Genomic DNA, 20,676 nt, shown 5'->3' with positions numbered 1-20,676 from the left:
ACAGAGAAGCTCCACCCGCTCTATTTATATGGACACGGAACACTGTAACCTTCCACACAAAAATGTTCCAAACAAGTAACAATCGCGTCAGTGGCATACATCGTATACCTATATGATACAGGTAACTTTGGTCTTGTCAGTGGTGCAATCTGGCAACTTTTTAAAAGTAAACTTTCCATTCATAAACTCTTTAAGTATCAGTTTTTGGTGTCTCGCGCTGCCGTGGCTGGCAAAACAAACGTGCGTGGACCTATGCAGCGCGCTTGTTGTTTTGTTTCTGGTTTATTGATAGAGCAACGTAACATCCGCTGTGACGTGTGCCGCGTTAATCTCGCGAGAAAAAATTTAATCCCGTTAAAATTCATTTAAATTAATGCCAATAAAAATGCGCTAAACTGACAGCTCTAATATTTATACTCAGATATGGTTTTTTTTTTCCTCTCAGCGCTTGTCTGTGACAGGAAAACTTGCTTCAAGCCATTTGTAATTTATCAAGCCATTGCTTTAATAAAAGTGTCCGTGACTACTGTGTGATATAGATAAATGAACTCCTTCTGGATAAAGCAAACTATGTTTACATCGATCTGCGCATCATAACGCTGTAAAATGGTTCTTCTGATGAACAAAGTGGAGCATGTAAACAGATGAATAGATGTCCATCCATCCATCCATTTTCCGATCCGGTTTATCCTCACAAGGATCACAGGGGGTGCTGGAGCCTATCCGAGCTGTGTTCGGGCAGCAGGCGGGGGACACCCTGAACCGTTTTCCAGCTAATCGCAGGGCACACCGAGACGAACAACCATCCGCGCTTACATCCACACGTAGGGACAATTTCGAGTGTTTAATCAGCCTGCCATGCATGTTTTTGGAATGTGGAAGGCAACCGGAGTACCCGGAGGAAACTCACGCAGACCCTGGGAGAACATGCAACTCCACACAGGAAGGCCGGAGCCGAGATCAAACCACGACCTCTGCACTGTGGTCGGCGCGCTAACCACTGAATCACCGGGCTGCCCGTGACTAGATGTCGTTTTAGTTGGAGTGAAAAAAAAGTCATCAATGTAATTCTTATTTTGCTTCAGGTCCCTGGGATTCACAAGGAAAAAAATGCTGCTTAAAATGTGTAACTTGCTCCTCAAATGAAGTCATTGATTAGAAAGAATGGTCTTCAGGTCTTGATATACTGTAGATCAGATTTATATTTATGCTTTGAGTGAGTTCTTGGTTGGTGTTGCTCCCAAAAATGTATGGATTAATTTGCGAACTCAATTTGTATTATGATGACTGTCTGCATGGCTTACAAAAGGCTATCAGGCTATCAGACTATCCTTCACCATCCTCTCATATAATGATTAAGACGCAGGCCTCTATTTTTGCAGACAGGCCCCCAAGCATTTCGTGTGAAAACAGATGCATTTTCATTTTTGTTTCTAGCAATCATCCAGCCTCGCCGGCTGGATGGTTGCTTGTCATTTGTGATTTGTTCATTTTACCGTGACCGCCATCAAGCTAGCTCCGGGGGCTAACTGACCTGACCTTGCTGTCGTCTACAACCTAGTTACGGGCCGTCCCATACGCTCGGGCTGTCCGTCTGTCAGTATTGTTGTTACACCTCTGGCTCCGATCATGGTCGGTACACTTCCACGCAGCTTCTCAGACTCAACCGCCGCGCACCACCTTCCTCAGTGGACATCACTACACCCCTTACAATCCTATCTCATCGATTGTCGCCCCGACATCCACTTGGGCTCTCTTTGCAAACCTGTCCACAACTCCACCACCGAAAACAGTATTTTTTCTCTCTCTGGACGAACAGCGCCCTGGATACCAGGACAAAGCCAACATCCGTACACGGGACGTCCCACACGTCTGCTACAAGCTAAGTTTGATCGTAAACAAGAACCTACAGCATCCATTGACGATAAAAGAAATTGGTTCACTTCTCTTGTCAATTTTAGATTGGCTTCAATTCCAAGCGGCGACTCTCAGTTTCAAATACGCATCTGCGCTCCACGCCGGCGCTCCTCTCTCTTCATCCTCAGCTCCACCAGCCATCCATCCAGCCGCACTAATGAAGACTGCCCAACAGGGCCAACATCTCCACTCAACAAAAACGGTTCATCAAAAATACTGCCCATTACAGGTGTAAAAAACACATGTGTGCTGCCGAGAATGTGCGACCAAAGCACAGATTCTTCTCCTTCGACAAATGTCTTGGCCAAAACGCTGAATACAGTCCACAACGGGTCCACACAAAGGACAACAAACACAGTGTAATAAAACAAAAGAAAAAAACCCCAAAAACAAAAAGCAGAGCTTTTGAAGAGCTCTTGTCGACGGCTGTCAACTATGGTGCTGCCAACTTGAGGCGCAATCTTGAAGTGTTTTTCAACTCTGTTGAACTCTATCTGTACATTGTATACAGTCGACCGCGCAAATCTGGGGGTGCCAATATTTGTTTGACATATTTTGTCGTCGTTTTTTTCCTTTTTTTTTTCCCCCTCTAATTCACATCTTTTTTGTTGTGACTATCAAGGGATGATTTTTTTTTCTCTGCCGAAAACCAGTGTTCACATCGGCCCCAAAAAACGCCTATCGATCAGGCCCTACTTTTTATCTAAATCGTCATGTAAAGATTCTGACATCCTTTTTGTAATTGCCATTTGGGTCATCACTGAACTATAACAGCCTGTCATGTTAAAACCTAACATGACAAAACAAAGTCAGACAAAAGTAAAATATAGACTTTAACTATCATTATACCGAAATTTCGCTCGTTTTTCCACCCATCCATCCATTTTCTGATCCCCCTCTCCTCACAAGTGTCCTGGGACATGCTGGATCCTATCCCAGCCGTCTTCGGGCAGTAGGCGAGGGACACCCTCAACCGGTTCGCTGCCAATCACAGGGCACACATAGACAAACAACCATCCGCGCTCACACTCACACCTAGGGACAATTTGGAGTATTCCATTAACCTGCCACACATGTTTTTGGGATGTGGGAGGAAACCGGAGTACCTGGAGAAAACCTACGCAGACACTGGGAGAACATGCAAACTCCACACAGGAAGGCCTGCGTGGAAACCTCTGCAATGTGACGCCAATGCGCGAACCAGCCGACTACCGGGCTGCCTTTAAATAGTTTTTTTTCTGTTCATAATACATTTTTACCATTCTAGGTTTGACTAGAACTACTTGAAGTAGGTTTAACTGCGAGTAGATTAAAACCCATTTCTCATGAATTGCCTGTAGGTGTTTCAAATATAGTACAGTAAAATAAGACACCTTTGTGGCATTAGAACAGAGGTTGTAAAAAATTATTTGGCATGCATGCACCCCCAAGTCTGATGCAGAAATACCTGACATTGTAGGAGCACATTGCGCAATTTTGAAGAAATGACTCCACCATCACGCTGCTTTGCTTGTTTTCATAACAATGCCACCCGGAGTGTAAGTTTCAATAGTGTTCCGGCATTCCGTAACGGAGATGCACTTCGGATAAATTGCTATACTATTCTGGTAGTGCTATTTATACAATGATCTGACTCTGCTGCTACCCCCACTGATGCCTTATCACGGAGCATTCTGTCACGCCTTTCCTTCTTGAACCCAGGCCTAAGATGGCAGTGTAAAAGAAACGATTGTCCAGTATTTTGACTTTTGCTTTTTTGACAATCACACAGTGGTGAAAACTGATGTCACACTCTTTCGTGTCATGGAAGAAGTACAATACTGCACTGTCCAATATAAGTGATCATATTACAGTACAGGACGACACGGTAGTCGACTGGTTAGCACACCCAATTCACAGTGCAGAGGTGCAGGGCTCAATTCCGGCGACAGCCTTCTTCTGTGGAGTTGGCATGTTGTCCCCGTGCCTGCGTGGGCTTTTCCCGGTTACTCCAGTTTATATAAAAATAAAAAAAAAGGTGTGGACCATGTCCGGGCCTGGTGCTGTCCAGTTCTTCATATCTGAGACTCTTTCCTGTATGTCTGCCACTGTTATGGTAACTGGGCTCTGTTCAGGGAGGTTGCCCCATATATATATGGATAGCTCTCGCTGGAAAGCTCAGTTGGTAAGGCATCAGTTTGGTGTACGGGAGACTGTGGTTCGAATCCCGCTTGGGGCAAAAATGAGCACATAACACCATCCAGTGTGGGTCCTTGGGAGAGATCCTTCACGCTAATGCCTACCTCATACAATGATGAGAAATAATAAACCAGAAACAAAACAACAAGCGCGTTGCACAGGTACACGCACGTTTGTTTTGCCAGCCACGGCAGCGCGAGACACCGAAAACGGATACTTAAAGGGTTTATGAATGGAAAGTTTACTTTTAAAAAGTTGCGAGATTGTTCCACTCACAAGACAAAAGTACCTGTATGTTTTGCAGTCGTAAACTGAGCTATCATCATAGCACGTCGAGTCTGAAATACCACTTAATGGCCAAACACACAGCTGACGTGAGTACCCCCCCTCGTCTCAGACAGACAGCGATGGATCATTTCAAAGCGAAGAAAATGGATGACACGACGAAGAACAAATTTGCTGAAGCCATAACTAAATGTATGGCTACTGCATGCAAGCCTGTCAACATTGTCCACAGCTCGACTCAAGCTGAAATCATTCACATTGCATCTAACGACTCCACTATGATGTATGCCATTGACGCGATTGTTACTTGTTTGGAACTATTTTTTGTGGAAGGTTACCGTGTTCTGTGTCCACATAAAAAAAAAACGGGTGGAGCTTCTCTGTGTTCGTCTGACAGTGACGGTGCGCTGAGGCACGTCGAGAGTTCAGCGATGCAGTGGTAGCGACCTAGCGAACACACTGAAAATAAAACGTCTCCAGTGTTGTCATCGAACCAAGTGTAGTCATCCGAAATGATGTCTACACAAAACCATAGAGAGACTTCCGCGCAAGAAGGACCAACAGAATCAACATAGCCTGACTGCTGTGTTCAAAGCAAACTTGAGAAAAACGAAGTATGCAACCATGGCTTAAATCCACTATCGGCTGAGTACTAGTTTAACTTAGATGTGCACTTTATAATGTTTATTGCTCTGATTTGATTCCATAAAAAGAGCTGTTAAAGCAGCTGTTGTGTGACAAAATATTTTTTTCACTGTTGTTGATGGACAGTAATATTGTGTGAGAGATTGTGTGAATAACTGCTCCAAGTGAAAAATGTTCATGTAAAATTCAAAATCGAAATTGTTATTTCAGTAAATATTTGCATTTTGCACATAGAAAACAGATTCATGATGATTATTATTGTTATTATTATTGTTATTCATCCATCCATTTTCTACCGCTTATCGGGGGTCAGGTCGCGGGGAAGCAGCTTTATGAGAGAGCATAAAAATGGGGAAAAATAGGACAAAAAATATATAAAAGGAAATTCAGAAACAATAAAAAATGCGTGAGTAATCACAAATAATTGTTAGTTCATTTGAGTTAATTATGACAGTTGCGTTTTTAATTAGATTAAATATTTTAATCGTTTGACAGCTCTAATATATATGTATGTATGTGTATATATATATATATATATATAAAGAGAGAGTGTTTTTTATCAGTGGAGTCAATTAGACAATGCAATGTTTGCAATGAAAAGGAAATGTATGTGAAAAAATACCAATGTCTACATTGACACTGTTGTTAAGAACTTTACCTTTGACTATGATGAATGTATTTAATATTAGATTAATTTTAATGTTAGATTTTTTTAATCGAACAGTTTCTATTGTTGTAATTGCGAGATTTTAAATCCAAGTCAAAATCACAGATTAGTAGGGTTGTGTTTTTATTTTATTGGGACACCTCCCACTACTCATTGGGTTTGTTTGTGTGCCTTTGAGATTTGTGTGATGGACTGTTTTATTCTTATTGATGGTAAATTGTTAAGAGGAGACGATTATGTTCTGCACCACTGTGAGGAAAGACAAAGTTCAACATCAGGTAGATACACCATACACACACACACAAACCCAGTGACCTGATGCACAATTGCCACCGTAATTATTTCCTCAGTGTGCAGGAAGGTGCCAGCAATTACCTGATACCAGGACTCTATCTCTTGTCCTGAAGGCAGGTTCACACTTGTCGCCTCAGCCAACTCAGTTCACACAGCCCTCATGCACACAGACACACACACACACACGCACGCACGCACGCACGCACGCACACACACACACACACACACACACACACACACGCACGCATGCACACACACACGCACACACACACACACACACACACACACACACACACACACACACACACACACACACATACCTCCCAGCATGCCTGGAGCCTTCAGAGGCCATGAGTCTTTGCAGGAAGCAACTAAAGTTGGTCTTTGCTCTGTGTACATGTTTGTATGGCAGTAACACAACCACTGATTATTTGTTGTCTTCTTTTTAATCACGTGAGTCTAGTTCTTTATCTCCAAATATCAGAGAAAAGCTGCAACTCCTCACAATGGGTGCACTGATTGAAGATTGAGCGCAAGTAAAGCTCGGCAAGCTGTTGAACTTTGCATGGAGGCGTGCAAGATAAAATGTTTTGGTGGTGTGCAGTTAAAAACAGGCATTTTGTGCTATTGTGGGCATCAACACAGCTGACTTGATTCAATAACATTCCCTTTAAAAAGGGCGCAAGAGAGGTGCAGTCCTTGACATGGTGGAAGGTGAAACTGATGAGACAAATTGTGTTTCTAAGGATCTATGAATATAGTCCTTTTTGTTTAAATGGAATAATTCAATCAATGTTTCAGAGGAATTATCTTTAACCGACTCCACCAATACACAGCGACTACTGGGTGCAGTTATCTTTATGGATTTAAAAATGACAATCAGTGATATGAACTGTGATGACATATTTTTATATAACTGAAATATGCAGCACAAGACAACAAATGATTATTTTACGCTACAAAAGGCCTGTTTCATAGCCGCCGTAGTTTGACTTCTGTCAGCCAACAAGGGATTATAAAGACTGCTCTGGAGCCACTCGAAGGCAACAGGAAGTGAGTCTCAACGCAAAAGCACTGATTGAAAACAATGGAAGCTTTTAAAGACGCTACATACGTAAACCACACAAGTACTGACAAAATATTTACTTCAGTGAATCAAAAAGTGCTCAGTTTGAGGTATTTTTTTTTTCAAATGGAATGTTTTTAAAAGCAAAATCCTACAGTGCTTCTTTTACACATTTAGCAAATTCACATTTCAAAATGCATTCCCTCAGTCTGTGTGGCACTGAGAGGTCACCGGTTTGGTCGTTCAACATATAGAGATTCTTTGAGTCCCAGTGAAATGAGAAGGGCTGTGCAGTTACAGTCTAGCTTACTCATTGAATTGATTCACACACACTTTTGCCTCCTCTAAAGTGTGAAGGCCCTCCTTTGTCTGTATTTTCTCAACAGGTCTGAAAGTGGAAGTTGTTTATTTTTAAGGACCACATCATTATTCCTTTTGAACCCTGAAATAAGGTCATGCACATTAGCACTAGCTAAAAAGTTGATATCACTACACAGCGAAAACCCAAATTTCCACCCAAATAAAGGAAGTATTACAAATATGCAGTTGATGCTCATGCATGGCTCGCAAATAGTGGTTTCAGCACCATCTTAACAGGGATAACTTTTTACATAATTTTTAATTATATGTAAAAAAATGAATTGAAAACTAGAACTTTTTACTCAACCGTCCCTGTGTTAGCATATCTTTAGTTCGAACAAACGGGCAAGAGAAAAATAAGCAGTCGACACCAGTATCTTGTATACGCTGTTCAGCGAAGCATTCGAAGTATAAATGTAAATGCAAAAAAACACATTGAATCAGGAAAATGGCAAATCATTTTTTTCCGATGATTAAATTAGATGGGTATTTTAAAGACACTTCAAGCTGCAAATATTCTGAAGATGACATTCATTTTACGAAACCACCTTAACTAAAAAAATCTAACATCGTTTGAAGTAACCACCCACACAATCTTTCCCGTGTTGTGTCAGGTTGCAGTTGTGGATATTGGTAACACAAAACCCCACAAAAAGTTAAGTGTCGACCTCAATCCCCGTTTTGTGTTTTTGTACGAAGGAAAAGTGTTTGTGTTTAACAGTAAGGGACTCCATCGTCATACAAATGCAAGTGTCAACGATCATTCAGGCTCAGAAGCCTGAAGAAAAGTGAGAGAAAGCAGAGGAAATTAAATATAATAATAAGAGCTGGGACAAAGGTTAAACATATCTATTGCAGTTTAAGTCAAAGATTAAATCCTCAGATATGGATTCAAGTATCATGAACCACAGTTCATTAGCTAGGCGCTTCAGCAAGTCTACGATCTGTTCCTTTTAGTGAAAGGAAACAAACTAAAATCAACACATTTAAGAGGTCTTGATTAAGAATAACAAAGACTGATATAAGAAGGAAGGAGTAGTAGCAACAATGCAGTCACACATGTCAAATCAAATGGATGCATCACAAAAATCTGAAAACTCAACTACTGACTGGAGGTTAGGGCTGCAGTATCAATGTTTCTGTACTTTGTTGGGTCTTTGTGGAGAATGAAGCAAGCAGTCTGATCCTATCTTCAATCTTCTGTTAATGCTTCCTATGGAAAGTTAATATAAAAACTACCTGACATCCCCTTGAAACCACTTTTATGTTTCAGTCCAGAGTCTGTTACTCCCGTTACTAACAAACGCTGTTTTTACCTGCAGCCTTGAAGAGATCCTTTGACATTGAAGATGTGGATGACATACCATCCTTCTCCTCAGCATCCACTACCTCCTCTCCCGTCTCTCCTTCGCCATCCCATTTCTTCCACAGCCACAACAAAGCCAGTGAGGATAGCGGAGGAGGACAATCTCCTTCTTCATCTTTCACCAAAATTAACAACCTGGGCTCTGCAGGGTACCACACCCATACCAGCCGGAGTTCCAATCCCAGTCCAGTCCTCAGATCACGCACGGTGGTCAGCAGTCTGTCCTTCAATCGAGCAACCATGAACAAACCAGCCATTTACAACAACTCCTCTGTGAATCGAGCAGCATCCTTTCAAAGCAGAGTGAACCCCAACAAGGGGTTCCCCATGTTGCGGGGACCAGGAAGTGACAGTGACAGCCTTCATAGCTCCACTTCCAGCCTTGAATACTCTGGAGTTGCTAGCGGTTCCATTCATCCGAACAAGCTGACGTCATATCCGAGTCCTTCGCCCCAGAATGAGTACCACCAAGTCCAGTGCCAGCTCTCACAACAGCAGCTACAAGCAAGTGGTACATTGGGAAACAACCACAATTTGAAGAAGTTCTCCTCTGATGGGACTGTTTTCCACTCAGCATTGAACCAAGGAATAGGATTGGCATTGGTGGCACCAGATCCTCACGAGATTAAACATGGATCCATGCATAGCCTAGATATTCAAATCTGTGATGGACGAGAGGTCACGCAAGGTGTCCAAAGAGGTGGAGACCAGGTCTGTCCTGGCTTGAGATATACAAATGCCACCTGGAGTGGTCGGCGTCAGAATGCCAATGCCCTTGAAGTTGAGGGTAGCTGTGGCCCCAACAATCATCATTATTCAGGCCCTCCGACGACCCAGCCCAAGGCTAAAGAGACTCCGCGTCTCAGTAAGTTTCCCCTGGACCTGGATAGCTTGGTGAGCACCACCTCCATTCCATCCCCTGCTAAAGTTCACAGACCCATCAACTCCAACCCTCCAAAGCCTCCTCCAAGGGGCACAGGGAGTCCTCAGTGTCACAACAACTCTTTAACCACTGCATCTAGCCCACCAGCTTCCCTCAGCAGCCTTGGTAGTTCTCCCGATACCCCCGCCCTCTCCCTTCACCATCCCCTTTTGCCCTTCTCAAGTCATTCAACCACAGAATCTATTCTTGTTCCAGAGGTGAGCTGCTCACCAGTGCCTCTATCTCCAGCCCACACACCACAGTTGAGAACCCTTTCCAAGCCTCAGGCTCTTCAAGTGAACACTGTCCCTCCCAACTCCTCTCATCCTTCAAGCCCTCGAGCAACTGGCTCCTTGGAACGTTGCCCCAGTGATGTCGGCGATAGTGTAGGATGTATTTTACAGAGGATTGCCTCCTTCTCCCGGCCTGTCATCGCTGATACAACTCAAGCAACTGTCATCCAACCTCCTGCAGTTCCAAGCAATGGAGGTCTGTCTTCAGAAATGGGCTGTCCTGCAGAGACCACACTTTTGCCAACAAGGGGACATGGCGAAAAGAAAAACAAAGGTAAGAAAAATATAATACAGTCAAACCTCGGTTTTCGAACGTCTCTGTTCTCGACCAAATCGGTTTTCGACCAAAAATTTCGAGTTTTTTATGCCTCGAATGATGACCGAATTTCGGTTCTCGAACAAACCGAGCGCACTTGAATGCGTCACTTGACTCCTCTCGCCTTCCTTGCACGAGGAAGTGACGCTTCCTCGGGTAGATGAGGAAGTGACGCTTCCTCGTTTAGCGTTCCATGGTGAACAGACGTGTTCAATAAAGTTTTTTTTTTAAAAGAGTGTGGTTTTGGTTTTCGAACAAATCGGTTTTCGAACAGCCTTCTGGAACGGATTATGGTCGAGGTATGACTGTACTACAAATGTGCTCATCATTTTAGCTTCAGTAGTTATAAGTAGTGATGGGACGAGCGACACTGGTGCGTGAGCACAGTGCCGAGAGCTCAAGAGTGAAACCCCGTATCGGTGTGTGTACTGCTTTAAGAAAGAATCACGTGACCAATACAGGAACTGAATCGTTTGAATGTGCTGCGCCAAACTGTGTTTATAAGGACACAAACTGTATCAACATGTCGTGGGTTTGTTGGCTGGAATTTTGCGAAATTATGGATCGTTTTAAGACGTTTTCCCCAGAGTGGAATAATTTTGATCTTGGTAAATGTTGGTAAAAATTGGTAAATCTTTTTCTCCTTTGAGCATTGTTTACTGTTATATACATTTTTTTTACAGTGGCACATTGCACCCACTTTATCAGTTTATCAAGTAAATGACCTGTTAAACATATGATAGTCAGTTAAAGAGCCTTACAGTTGCTTTATTCATTTTATCTTATAATTGCGAGATCCTCCATAATTGAAGTCCAACGCTGCTTGTCAGAAGCAAACACACCCAGAAAACATATCCACATCTGTATAAACTTTCATTTAAAACTCTCTGCTCATTATCGTCATCTGAACCATGTGAAAGAGTCTTTTCTCAGGCTGGGGAGCTGGTGTCTAAGAGGAGAAATCGCCTTGGAGCAAAGACACTCCAAAAACTTTTGTTCCTCAATAAAAATTCATAAACCAATCACTTTTTTTTGTCTTTTATTTCACATGATTTAACAAAAAAAATCTACATAAGTTAAAAATCTGAATTATAACTCAAAATTGCTATATTTTACAGACCAACTCAGTTTAGCATTTACACAAACAAGGAATTTCTTTACCTGCAATGATTTTATAACTACTGCAGGGGTCACTATTGGGTGACCAACACAGTGTCAATACAGTGCTGGCACAGTTTGTGAAGTGGGTCAATACACTCCTTGAGGTAACATCGTCCCATCACGAGTTATAAGCACTTCCTTTTCTGTCTGGAATTTGATTGAATGTGTACTTTGCATACCCATTTTGGAGGCCTGGGACTACGTCGGTTCCCCTTTGCTCCAATCTAGTGATTTACAGTTAAAGGAGAGTGGTATCTCAAGTTCCAAAATTAATTCATTCCATGACCCAGGATCTATCTATCTATCTATCTATCTACCTACCTATAATGGGTGTAATAATATATCTATTTGATTGATGTATCTATGTGTCTGACCCACGATCCAACTACATCAATGAGCGCTGGACTCGTCGATAAGGATGCTAGCCACAGATCGACACAACATCATTTTTTATGAGTTGATTGATTTAATTGATATAATTCACAAATTCCATTTATACTCAGCATTCCTAATGCTGTTTTATTTTTATTCCAGCTTTGTTTTTTTTAATCAACATTTATTCACTTTTTCCACTCTTGCACGTCATGTCTGGTCGGCGACGATCAACACGCAACTTAGATCATGGCGGTGAGGAAGAGATGAGACGACACACTGCGTTCGGTTTTACGGGAACACTTTAGATGTTGCAAGAAAGGACATCGTCTTGACATGAGAGTTGCCATGTTGTCTTTGCAAATAACGTGAAATATAAATGGAACAGTCAACTTAAACTTAACTTAAACAACTTAAACGCAAGCACGGAGAGAACATGCAAACTCCACAGAGTACAATATAGTACTTGACAATCACTTTTAAACAACTCTGCCAACTCCGAAGGTAGAAGATTCCTCTTCTACTTCGCTTACGTCAGACTCATCATCAATTTATTTCACACAGGCCTGAGGGGGGATTTACAGCCAAGAGTAACCTTTAAGTTATTCTGAGGTCAAAATAAACATAAAATTAAAAAAAAAAGAGCACAACTATCGCAATGAGTTACGCACAGAACCACTGCTGGTTAAATACTGCGAGAAGCACAACACAAGTTTGTCTGCTCATCCATGCTGAGAAGGTTCACAAAACGAAACATGTACGTCACTGGAGTCACCATGTCAAAAATTCTGAAACTCGAGGTCCCACTGCATACTAGAGTAAGAGAGTTGTGAGAGCTGAACAACTGCATCAAAACCCTCCACTAAATACTCCACCTAAACAGCCATATAGACACACTACATCGTTGTGGCACTTCTATCTGTGTGTGTGTGTGTGTGTGTGTGTTGAGCAATGTTTCATTTCGCATTCTGTTCTGAGTTTAGCTGGAGACTTCTCCTAATCATCTTAGTGACACTCTTTGTTGTAAACAACTAGCAACAAATTAATATTTTATTTCTGGTGGGTTTTATTGTAGTTCCTGTAGTTGTAGGACACTAATTAAATCCCTGGAAAAGACGCCTTGTTGGTATGACAGGGTCACAGATCATTTTCTTGAAAAGGAACAGAGAGTAGAATTCACGTATAAATAAACGGACACATTTTATGATGTCGGCCAAAATTGAGCTTCCCCTCTTTGACAGACCAGCATCCGCCACTGGTGTGTGTGTGTGTGTGTGTGTGTGTGCGTGTGTTTATGTTTGTTTTTGTATGAGTGGGTGGCTGAGTGTGAGTAATAACGTCTTTTTAACAAATGATGACAGGGGACTTCCCTCATGTCAGCTCACGAAAACAAGATAAGTTTGGCAGATGAGTTGGTTACCGCACCCATTGTAATGGTTTCCTCCTCTATTGCGCTATAGTACTGTATATAAACACACAAAACCACACTGAGTTACACACTTACAATATTTGTATTTCTGTGTTTACCTATGCTTGCCGACAAGGACTAAGTCAGGCGGTGGCTTTTTTTGCGTTTTAATGTTGTAATTTCGACCACACGCAAGCACCTTTTTGGAACTGTGTCTTTCTGCCTATATGAGCATGTATGATATTTTTAACAGCTCATGCTATTCTCGCTCGAAAGCTCCTTGCCTCGGGCGCCTGCTTCCCTCTGATAACAAAGTGAGCACAAGTCAACAATTATGTCTAAAGTTCACCACTCTTCAAGATGTTTTGCCGAAGAGGTTTATTGAGACATCAAACCAATACATATGGGGAAGAAATATTGGATTGTAAAAGCATATTGCTGGCTCGTAAACATGACTTGATGAATAGAGATACACATCTGACTTGCTCTTTAGCGGAGATGAGGGATCGATTTATTGGTTCTTGTCCTTTTATTTAAACAGAAGGGACACATCGCCTATTTACATGAAAGTCTAGGAAGGAGTCCAAACATGGCTTGGTGGCTTCAAGGCACCTGTCAGGAGTTTCCCCTTTGCTTTTACTTCAAACTCACCATGACACCAATTCCTCCGAGATGAAAAACTGTATGTGAAAGTGATTTTCTAATGCCAACATCTACATTGCAGATATGCCGTACATTAAGCAATGCTGGTTGCTGTTGGCGCTGACACATTGGAGCATATGCTTTGTGTGTTTGCCACACTGTCAGAGGTTCTGAGTTAGAACATCTGAACTTTTCAGTGGAGTTTGTATCTTCTCCATGTGCTCCTTGTCTCGTATACTCTCATGCATCTTAGGTTCTTCCAAATTGTCCATTGTTCTAAAAGTGATTGAGAATGTTTGGGGGTTTTTCTGTACCTGCACACTTGTTTATATTAACCATAAAAAAAGTGGAAAGAAAAGGAACACTGAACTCCTGCTTTTAACATGTTAGCAAGAAGAGTTCACCAATGTATAGGTTTTGGCTAGCTTACTTTAGATGTGAGTGTTGTTTTGATAGGTCACGTCCTGTCAAGAGAGTCTCAGCAGTTCAACTGCCATTTGCTTACTTTTATTTAGTCTAACAAAGAGAGTCTCCTTTTGGTTGGAAATGTGTCTTGCTGTAATTTTTACACAACATTCCTGCATTGTATACTTAACTTTGGCACCACTTTCATCAGCGTACACACCCCTACGCTTTCATCAGTGTTCAGGCTGTAAATAACATACACAAGCTTCCTAATGGTCTACGCTGTGAATGAGTGTTTTGCTATTCTCATTGCTTTGCTTCGATGGTTTGTTTGCATAAAAACATCAAAACGAAAAAGCTGCCCCTGGGCCTTTTCCTCGTCTCCTTTCCTCTGCTTTTAAACAACACTCAGAGGAAAAGAAAAGTCCGAAATTAGCTGACTGAGAACAAAGAATGAAAACAAATCAGATTTTTGTGCCGTGATTGTTTTACACAATACCAGAGATGGGAACAAGTCATACATTTGCAAATCTCAAATAAATGTTTTTGTGTGTGAGTTCACCTTGTCTCATGTCAAGCCCTGTGATCACTCAAGTCCCAAGCCATGTTGTGTTATTAATGCCCTCTTACCTGCAGTTTCTCATCTTCATAAAGACAGAAGACCACTGATGTCAAATATTTATATTAATGGCTAATTCATCTGACCTGTAACACAAGTACAGTATAATACCCCTTTCAATAATCATCTTAAATTATCGTCATGTAGTTTAACATCTGAGTAGCGATCAAAAAACTTCATCTTCAGAGATGGCCAAAATGTAGCCTCATCATGATTCCAACATGACTAAGCCCCCGCACCCTAATCCCCAACTCTATGACCAGAACTCAGATTTCTGTGCTCATCACAGATTGTCCTGAACGAGCACCATGTCCAGACAGAAGCGTGTCCATATGTGTACTTCGCACCAGGACACTCTTGGCTGCAGTCCGATGATCGACTTTGTGATCGTGTCGTCGCACTTGCTTGGGCACACAAATTTAACAGATGATATTTTTAATATGCCGTTTAATAATGAAGCTGCACATGGGTCCTTACAAGTTGTGGGCATACGGCTACAAGCAGACACCTCATAAGCTTCTTTTTAAATGTTTTCAAATGAGAAAGTCCTGCAACATGATCCAAAATAGTCATCATCGATTCCCTTCAAATCACTTTTGAAACTGACCGACACATATCCTGTCTCATTTAATTGCTGGCCAAAATTAGATCGGATGACCAGTGGCAGTCCATTAAGCTTTATTGTGATCAGGTATCCACTTCACTCTGGGGAATTTTGTTTGACCAACAAATTTCAAGTGGGGAGGACTCCCTCCCATATTAAAAAATGTAATCCTGCGAGAGAAAAAAAAAATCACATTTTTTAAATGCACCTTTAATCTGTTTGTCTTTTTTTTTTGTAACCATAACAGAATACAGTTCCCCTTTAAGCCTGAATGCATTATGTACTAACTGAAGTACAGATAGATGTATATGTTTAATTAAACAAAAAAAATGTAGTGCAATTATTTTAACTACTATTAGTGTTGGCATTTTGAAGAGAGGTCCTATAAGCAATGAGGTATGCTCAAGCAGGGTCTGGACAGCAGGAAATGAAATGAAAGCATGAAAGTTAAATATTGTTGTTCCTGAAAACAAGATTACTCTGTTCTCCAAAAGAAATAAAGTGAGTGAATGGAACAGCCAAATCAGTATTTTCATTCTTATTTCTCTTTTTTCATCTGCCCTTTTGCAATCCTTCAACCCGGCTTTTTTCCACTGAGACTCGAATGAAGCTGCCCTGCCGGTGTCAGACCAGGTGGGGCATGTCCTGCCGCCCCCCATATCTCTCTCTCTCTCTCTCTCTCTCTCTCTGACGTCGAGTGATTAACACAAAAGATGACACGCGGCAGTGTTTATGGAAAAAACGAACACATCTGCTAAAAAAAAAAAGAAATTCAATTAACTGAATTTGAAAAACAACTAACTACAATGACAAATCCAAACCCATTTTCACCCTGAATCCATCCTGAATCCTAAAATTAGAAATCAGAATAATCCTGATATTTGGCATCGTTGTTGTGTGTTGTTGAGTTTTGTATTTATTTAATATTATTTTATTCTATTTTATTTTATTTTTTTCGAAATGTCATGTTCCGTATTTGGCAGCAGGTGGCAGGCGTTCATTTCTGCCGCCTGCACACCTGCTGCCTATTTGTCGGTGATTGCACCTGCTATATCTAGGCGCTCCGGCGGTCGACTCATTGCCGGAGTATTGCATGCCGTGCCACTGCTGTTGCCCATGTTTGTAAATATTATTCGATACAATTTGCTGTTGGTTACATTTTCTTCTTCCCATGGGGATTATTCTAAGCGTATACGTGAACTAGTAATTGTTTAATCTTATTTCCTTGCCGTTTTTGCAAGCGTTTTCTGTTGTCGCGTAACACTATTTCCTGGTTTTCATGTTTACCAGCGTTTTCTGTTTATTAGGCGGAGTTTTTGTTGATAATAAATATTGTTTAGACGAAGTCCTTGTTGGTGTCTGCTATTTCGGGGATCCACTTATTCTCGTTCGCTCTGTTACGTACGAAGCAGTTCCTTTTCCTGCTTCGTGCGTAACGTGACACTAAGAAGTGGCACCCAAATTTCGTTGTATGCTATACAATGACAATAAAGGCGATTCTGAAACTAACCTACTGGTAATCCCCACCGCGTAATTCTGAAATATCAAAGGACAGCATTATATTAGGGTTCTAAGTAATATTGGTGTCAGGTTTTTGCATGGTGGTAGTTGGAGGAACCCAAAAAGCTGTCACGTTTGCCAGGTGGTGGTGGACCCCAAAAAAGCAGGGTGTACTTGACGAATTGTATTTAAAACGAAATCCAAAACAAAGTCCAAAGTAACAAACTAAAACCATGACTTAAACAAAAACTATCATTAACCAAAACACTTCCAGAACAAACATGACAGCAGCAAAAAGCAACAGCAAACAAACGAACATGACAGTAGCAAGAGCAAACAATGACCTGACAATGAGTGGTCGGGCTGGGAGTCCTTTTATAGCACTAATTACCTAATGACCAACAGGTGTGCAGCTGCAGGGGGAGCCCTACAGTGCCACCTGTTGGTCCCAAACCGAATCATGACAAAAGCAGGGAGGCAGAGAGGAGCAGGGTGGATTGACCAAAATTATTTCACAAAAATTCAAACAGGAGTACACTGGAGAAACTAACTCAAAAACTCAAAGTCCTGAAAACAAAGTAACAAACAAACAAACAAACAAAAACTATGACAAAAACAAAACATGACACATTCACAGATACACACACAATGATCCGACACTGACTGGTCGGGCAGGGAGTCCTTTTAACGAAACACTAACTTATGACACAATGACCAACAGGTGTGCCACTGCAGGAGGAGCCCTACAGTGCCACCTGTTCGTCTCAAACAGAACTACCCTAACAGTACCCCTCCCCCAAGGGACGGACCCCAGACGTCCCAAAAAGTCAGTCAACTTTCTGTGTGGTTGTGTAATAGAAAACGCCTTCGTTCCGCCTGAATGCCAAGCGTGGCGCAGCGCAGTCTTCCAAATTCCCAAACAAGGTACACTAGGCCTACCACGGCATGAAATTGAAGATGCGCCCATTTTTACGCTGACTGCACGTATGCCTGTCTACGAAAAAGGGCGCACGATGCCCATTCATAGGTTGCAAAAGCAATGACTTCATTCGACGTTGGAAACTTTTGACCCAACACCCAAACTGCAAATACATGCTTGAGGTTACCTGGCCGTACCTCCACAACTCCAAATGAGAATTCAGTGATGGCAAAGCTAAGGTAGAGACGAGTGTTTGTTTTAGTATGTTTATATGCAGAACACCATATGTACACGTAGGTATGTAGTTTTTTTTTCAAATTTTATGATATAATTTATGACAAATTAGTTTCCAATCTGAAAGTTTGGCTCGTTTGGCTGGAGATTGAGGGACCCTGGTGTAAGAACTACTTTAGTAGGTGGGTAGTTTGCATTGAAGGTGAATTTACGGTGATTTATGTTTTTCTTTTTTCTCCCACACTACTTTGCAATTGAACACTTTCACTTGCATGTCGTTAAATCTCTGCAGAGAGCACACTAAAACAAATTGTCATTAATCACACTCCCCCACCCCTACCTTACCACTCCCACATAAAATATATAACAGTGTTGGGCCTGCACTTGTCTGGACAGATTCTCAGACTCTCCATGAATATTCAGTAATGCTACAAAAAGTCTGTAAGTGGCTTTTTGAAAAATAGTCACAAAATACAGTATACAGGTAGCCCTCAATTTACAAACATCATGAGTTATCAAAGGCTGTCTGGAGGTCAAATTGTTTGTCAGTCGGTACATTTTGCATTTTTTTTATATTTCATATTTCACAAAGTTAAAGAAAAATAAAAACATAAGGGCAGTGTGGGGTGTGCTTTTTCCTGTAAGTTTTTAATGGACTTTGGATGAGTATTGTCTAAGTCAGCACTGTATTTTGTCTACACTGTATTGTCCAAGGGGTGTCCGGTGGTCAAGTGGTTAGTGCGACATCACAGTGCAGAGGTGCAGGGTTCGTTTCCGGCTCCAGCCTCCCTGTGTGGAGTTTGCATGTTCTCCCGTGCCTGCGTGTTACTGCGGTTTCCTCCCACAATCCAAAAACATGCATGGCAGGTTAATGGAACACTCAAAATTGTCCCTAGGCATGACTGTGAGCACAGATGGTTGTTTGTACCCGTGTCCCCTGAGATTGGCTGGCAACTGGTTCAGGGTGTCCCCCGCCTACTGCCCAAAGACAGCTGGGATAGGCTCCAGCACCCTCCGCGACCCTTGTGAGGATCAAGCGGATCAGAAAATGGATGGATGGATGTATTGTCTAATGTATGTAATGTATGTAACAGCATGGGGGGGGGGGGGCTGTCCTCTCAGACAAGTTTCTCCTGCGGGAGTCCAGATAAAGTCAAATTCAAATTCTTTTGTATACTGTACTGCATATGCACATGGATGGATGGATGGATGGACATACTGTCGATAAATAAACTACTTTTAAAAACTACAGCATACCATAATAAAAAGAAAATTATGAGACCTAAGTTTACGTAAATGGCAGAGGAGGAAGAAGAAGTGGATAGAGAAGTTCAGGTGTTGCTTCAGAGGTGGAAGACATTAATCACTAACATAGGCATGTGCAACACTAACCATCTTCTCAACACTGTCCAACCTTTTAACAATTGCACCTTCATTGCCATGGCGATTACCTGGCTTTTTTTTCTTTACCACAATCACTATCATTGCTGTGCTTGCGCTTTTTGCCTCCGCCACCACTCTCATTAGCCTTTACAGTATTTCATCAGTCATGCTAAATTAAGTTAACTTGCATGGAAACTAGGATATTATCCAAGGATCTGTACGCGCTGATATGCTGTCAGAGACGAGTGCCAGAACAAACACAGTGAGTCAGAGAGATGGAACAGTATCGTATGGAACAGTGCTGCTCGGCGGGATTGTCGCAGAAAGGGAAACAGTACTGTAATGTATAATGTTGTGCACACTTGATATTGTGAATACAATATGGCATTTTATGACATTTATGGATATCTGTCAGCATTTGTTTGTATCAACCAATGTTTGCAACTTGAACGTTCTAAAGTGGAGGACTACCTGTGTAGTAACAAAGCTTTGTCAATTGCCATCCCTGAGCAGTCCCAGAGTAAATACTCAGTGCAGCAGTTTGTGAGAGGGTCTTTGATCTTTAAATACAATATAAATATATATTCATGTTTCAGGAGCGTGCTTTGAGATCAGTGGGAATTCTCTACCTTTATCTTCCTCCGAGTGTGTCAAAGCGGGATTCCTCATTTTGCACATTTTTGCTCCAAGCTGAGTTACAAGCGAGACAGGTTTGTACATGCTCTGGACTGGAACAGCATTTTTTTTTTTGTAAAGAATGCTCAAAAGTAAAGGGTCAGAAAGACTGACTGTAGCGATTTAAAGGTAAACGGTGTGTTCCAGTGTGGACTAAGTTGGGATGCAATCGTTGCCTGCTGCTGAGCTCATCTTAGATTTGTTTCCAATCTGTTAGCTGTCTTGACATAGGTGCTCTTTGGCCTCTCAAATTGAAAGGAAGTTCCTATGTGCACTTTACACATACAGTGGTACCTCTACTTAAGAACGTCTCTTCATACAAAATTTTGAAGTTACGAAATGTCTCAACAGGAAAATATTGCCTCTTCTTACGAAAGAAATTTCAAGATACTGGCCCGCTAGTTAGAGCTCCAAGTTTCCTGAACGCAACATACTCATAGCTGTT

At 41.7% G+C, this 20,676-nt stretch overlaps 1 protein-coding gene across 2 annotated transcripts in view; it reads left to right on the top strand.

The window, feature by feature from the left end:
* septin12 (septin 12) overlaps window positions 1-20,676 on the top strand; it is a 120,175-nt gene that overhangs the window by 25,544 nt on the left and 73,955 nt on the right. Inside the window, exon 2 of one of the 2 annotated variants that reach the window (XM_086132353.1) lies at window positions 8,735-10,267. The exons of the other annotated variant lie outside the window; for it this stretch is intronic. Coding sequence (XP_085988479.1) covers window positions 8,735-10,267 — 1,533 coding nt within the window. The remainder of the gene's footprint in view (window positions 1-8,734; window positions 10,268-20,676) is intronic. 2 annotated transcript variants of the gene reach the window in all.

This window comes from Hippocampus guttulatus, chromosome 16 (assembly GCF_054856545.1).
Source record: "Hippocampus guttulatus isolate MCC_2025c chromosome 16, RoL_Hgut_1.0, whole genome shotgun sequence".
Classification (NCBI taxonomy): domain Eukaryota; kingdom Metazoa; phylum Chordata; class Actinopteri; order Syngnathiformes; family Syngnathidae; genus Hippocampus; species Hippocampus guttulatus.
The sequence above is the reverse complement of the archived record's forward strand: the minus strand, read 5'-3'. Positions and strand labels throughout refer to the sequence as shown.